The sequence below is a fragment of the Sorex fumeus genome, unplaced genomic scaffold, assembly GCF_029834395.1.
Source record: "Sorex fumeus unplaced genomic scaffold, SorFum_2.1 ptg000007l, whole genome shotgun sequence".
NCBI classification, from domain to species: domain Eukaryota; kingdom Metazoa; phylum Chordata; class Mammalia; order Eulipotyphla; family Soricidae; genus Sorex; species Sorex fumeus.
In genome coordinates, this window is record NW_026606064.1 from 45,057,375 (window position 1) to 45,062,256 (window position 4,882).

Below are 4,882 nucleotides of genomic sequence, written 5' to 3' on the forward strand. Positions count from 1 at the left end.
GGGATTCCTGAGCGCAGGGCCAGGAATAACGACTGAGAAGCCTCCAGGTGTGGATTAAAAGCCAAACAAAAATTGTTTTCTTTGATTTTAAATCCTCCAGGACACTGCACTGATTAAAAACTGCTCCTCGGGTGTGAAGTGATAGCACAGCGGGTAGGGCGGTTGCCTTGCATGCTGCTGTCCCAGGCTAGATTCACAGTATCCCATATGGTTCCCTGACCACTACCAGGAGTAATTTCTGAGTGCAGAGCCAGGAGTAACCCTGTGCATCACTGGGTGTGACCCAAAAAGCAAAAAAAAAAAAAAAAAAAAAAACCTGCTCCTCAACCATCCTGGAGGGAGCAGGGGTGTCTGAGATGTTCAGCAAGACACGATGCTACCCATCTTTTCACTCCTACCGAGTGCAGCAGCAGCTGACACAGACCTAGCACTCAGACCGGCCGGAGACGCCCCGCCAACACCCTGGCCCGCTTCTGTTTCTGGTCCTGGGGCCCGAGAGAAAGTGCCGGTGGACCGTTTTCTTTGCTGAAAATCGCAACGTGGAGACACTTGGTTTCTTAGGCAACCTCCACATTGACAAAACGTTGGGTTTATTTTCCCCCTCTTCTCTTCGTTAAACAAAACCAAGCCAACGCTCTGGCTCGGCGGTGGCAGCGTTGGGACGTCGGGTTGCGGCAGGTGGCCCGGCCCGCGGGCCCCGCGGCCGGCCTAGGCAGCGCCCTGCACGCGGTGCAGCACCAGCAGCGGGATCTCCTCCGGCCTCTCGGGCCGCTCCCGGTGCCGCCTCCACGTCGCCAGCCTCTGGATCAGCCGCTGCAGGTTCGGGGGGCCCCAGCGGCCGTGCTGCGGGGTCGCCGGGCCGGGACACCCGTACTTGGCCTTCTTCCTCCGCGGATCCCGGGCCGCGCCTCTCCGGAAGAGCCGCCACCAGCACCAGCAGCTGGAGCCGGAGCCGGTACCGCCGCCCGCCGGGCCCCGCCGCGGGCCGCCCTGCCTCAGCAGCTCCATCTTCTCCCGCAGCTTCTGCGGCAGGCCGCCGTCCCGCGCCTCCATGCCCGCCTGCGCCCTGTCCGCGTCCTGGCACCCGCGCCCGCCCGCGGCCTGCCCCACCGGCTTAGGTTGCCAGGGAGACCCGAACGGTGACCCACCCCCGCACACACACAATGCTGAGAGTGTCTCCGGTGCGGGCCGTGTCCTCCGGAACCCTGGAGACACCAGCATTCAGGATCCCAGACGGCGGGGATGGACCACATCTGCTCCTTTGAGTTCATCTTCAGTCATGGTCTATTTGATTTTATGTTCGTTCAGTCATGGTCTATTTGAGTTCATCTTCAATCATGGTCTCAAGCAGGCAAAAAAGGGGTCTCGAGCAGGCCAAAGACGGGTGGGACGTAGCCAAGGTCCAACCCGTCGTTTACTATTGGGTTCGGCATTTCTGCGCGCCCTCCACTAGGCCGAGAGTTCGGTCCCAGGCTTGTATTACCCTAAGCTCTTCTAATATTTGGGGCCCTGTTTCCAAGGGCTCTGTAGTTTTATGCCAAGGGGAATCAAGAGTTGCAGAAAAGATCTCAAAATCTGAATTTCTTGCTCTGACCTTATCCGAAGGCCTCTTAAGGAATTGTGATTTCTTTTCAATACTTTTTTTTTTTAACTTGGGGCCAGAATGCAGCAAGTAGGACACTTGCCTTGTATAGAGATGACCCAGTCTCAATCCCCTAAATCCCATCTGGTCCCTTGGGCCAGCATTGATCGATACCTGTGGGCAGAGCCAGGACTAGGACATGAGCACTTCTGAAAGCAAAAAATGTAGTAATAATTCTTTACGTGTTTATGAAAAATAATTTGAAGAGTAGAAGAAAATTCCCTGCTTCTTATTTTTCACTTGTTAATTTCAAGAAAAGATAACAATAGCTACAATTTATTATGGATATTGCATACTGAGCACTCTATCTAGCATGTTTAAGTTTTTTTTTTTTTCTGGGAGTGATAGCACAGGAGTAGGGTGTTTGCCTTGCACTCAGAGGGCCCGGGTGACCCGAGGCTCGATTCCTCCATCCCTCTCTGAGAGTCCGGCAAGCTACTGAGAGTATTTCACCCCGCAAGGCAAAGCCTGGCAAGCTAACCATGAGGTATTCGATATGCCAAACACAGTAACAATAAGTCTCACGGTGGTGACATTACTGGGCCGGCTTGCGCAAATAGATGAACAACGGGAGGACAGTGCTAGTGCTACAGTGCTATTTTCTGATTTATTGTATAGCCCACTGACAGGCATTGGGGGGGGGGGGGGAATTAGCCTGCATTTGAATTCTGCCTTCAACTTTTACTAGCTTTAATTTTGGCCAAACTAAAGCCAAAATTAACTTTGGGGGAGGAGGTGCCACTATACTACATGGTCCCCAGGGTATCTGTGCTTCAGGTGACTTCAAAAGAGCTGGGAGTGTCTCCAGGCAGTGCTGGAGGACGACGTGGCTTCAGTAATCAAACTTGACCCTAACTTGTTAGCAAGTTAGGACTTGCTAAGATACAGTCAGTCCTCCAGTCCTTATTTTAGCCAAGCTATTTAACCTCTCAGTGTCTCAGTTTACCCATCTGTAAAATTCAGAAGCTAATCCTACCTTTGAAGGTGTTTTGAGAAATTATATGTATATTTTTATATGTTAGAGTGCATATTCAAGAAGCATAGTGATCTGTCTGCAACAGAAGCTGTTCACAAGTCAAATGAAGTGAAGTAGTAATTCCACTGTGCTAAGAAAGCTAAAACCTAGAGAGATAAGATTATCTCAGTTAACAGTGTTAAGTTAGATATTATTTCAATTCTAGGATATTAAGTAATTGTGGCGGGCTGGAAAAACAATACAGATTGCACCCATATGGGCCCCCTTGATCCCAATCAAGAATGATCTTGAGCACAGAGCCAGGGGTAACTCTTTTTTTGTGTGTGTGTCACACCCAGTGATGCTCAGGGGTTACTCCTGGCTCTGCACTCAGGAATTACTCCTGGCAGTACTTGGGGGACTATATGGGATGCTGGGGATCAAACCTGGTTAGGCTGTGTGCAAGGCAAATGCTCTACCTGCTCTACTATCGCTCCGGCCCCAGGAGTAACTCTTAAGTACAGCCAAGTGTGTCTCAAAAAACACTCAAAAGGAATATTAAAAAATAAATACATAAATAATCGTGTACAGCTGTTGATCTGTCAACTACTCACCCTACCAATACAGTGTTATTGCTCCTAATATACCTATTCATCCTAGAGGCTCTATATCCACAACGTTTAGGAGTTAGCATTTAATGTTTCTATTACATCTGTCTATGGGCTAGAGAGGTAAATAAAAGGGTAAAGGCAGGAGCAGTAACCTAGTAACCTTTCAACATGCCAATCATTCATGCAGGCACCTTTCAGGACCCTTGACCTCTGTGCACACTATCATTTATTCTTTGGCCTCTTTACTTTAACATGACTGCTCAAAACAAGTACCCATGTCCTTACAAACTGCTTTATATTATATTTTCTGTTCCTGCAATTCTCTACCTCTTCTTCAGGCTATCTGTGCTTCCTGCCTCCTCTGCAGAAGAGTCCAGCACAAGGTAAAGCCTGACTGACAGATTCTACTGCTGAAGAAACAAGCCCCCACTGGAAAATTCCAAATAATAATGATGGGTCTTTTGTTGAAATATTGAATGTAATCAAAGTAGAGAGAGAGTAAAGTGGAAATCATCTGCTATACAGGCAGGGGGGAGGTGTGTGGGGGGGTATACTGGGGTTCTTGGTGGTGGAAAATGTGCACTGGTGAAGGGATGGGTGTTTGATCATTGTATGACCGAGACTTAAACCCGAAAGCTTTGTAACTGTTCTCACGATGATTCAATAATTTTTTTAAAAAAAGAAAGAAAGAAACAAGCCCCCACTAAGTTTATTATGCACAAAGAGAGTTAATAGAAGTGTAGCCAAAAACGCCAGCTCAAATATCAGCTTCCCTATGAGTCCCTGCACAGTAAAATCAAACAAAATGGTGGGATAATCTGTTGGTATAGTGTGAATGTCATGCTTCAACTAGTTTGTAGCCTGCAATGAGACCCTCAGTGTGGAGAGGAAGAAGCAGGAAGTCTCCAGCATTATCAAAATATTGAAAAGGGAAGATAGACTATCCTACAGGAAGAAAGAGTGCTCATGGGAAACCATTTTGCAGGTCCTCACAAGCCTTTTGAGCCCTCATATCCCGGGATTACAGGGTGTTCTGCCAAGATATAGATTCAGCTGTAATTCAAGCCTGGCTGATGTGGGTGTGTACAATTTCTTTATAATAGAGCCATTTCCCTGCAAAAAAAAATAATTTTTATGCTTCCTGAAATCTTTTGTTTTATATCCAGTTCTTACGGGCTGAATTTGTGCTTCCCATTCTCCTTCATATGTTGGAAGTCCTAACCCCTAAAACTTCTGAATGTGAATTTATTTGAAGAGAGGGGTAAAAAAATAGTTAAATTAGTGAAATTATGAGTGTGGACTCAAAACCAAGATGGCTGATCTTTATAGATAAGAGCACAGACACAGAGGAATGAGCATGTGAAGACAAAGAACTCCTTAACCTAATATAATGTTATAATGCAATGTTCCATTTTTTTAATGTGTGAAAAAGGGGCCAGAGAGATAGAACAGTGGGTAGGCAATAGCCTCACATGCAGCAAGCACAGGTTCAATCCACAGCAGTCCCTATGATTCCCTGAGTTCCACTAGGAGTAATTCCTGAATGCAGAGCCAGGGCACTGAGCAGAGCCAGATGTGGCCCAAAAATAAAAACAAGTAAAAACTTTAAAAATATAAAAATGTGGGCTGGAGCCATAGCACAGAGGGTAGGGTGTTTGCCTTGCATGAGACTGA

The 4,882-nt window shown here is 47.3% G+C and overlaps 1 protein-coding gene across 1 annotated transcript; it reads right to left on the reverse strand.

The window, feature by feature from the left end:
- Positions 1 to 689: 689 nt before the first annotated feature.
- CUNH1orf202 (chromosome unknown C1orf202 homolog) lies at positions 690 to 1,053 on the reverse strand. The gene has a single exon (XM_056137280.1). The coding sequence runs from the start codon at positions 1,051 to 1,053 to the stop codon at positions 709 to 711; it is 345 nt and encodes a 114-aa protein (XP_055993255.1). The 3' UTR covers positions 690 to 708.
- Between the last annotated feature and the right edge of the window lie 3,829 nt (positions 1,054 to 4,882).

Coding starts and splice junctions, on each gene's coding strand:
- CUNH1orf202 (XM_056137280.1), bottom strand. CDS start 1,053: ATGGAGGCGCGGGACGGCGGCCTGCCGCAGAAGCTGCGGGAGAAGATG.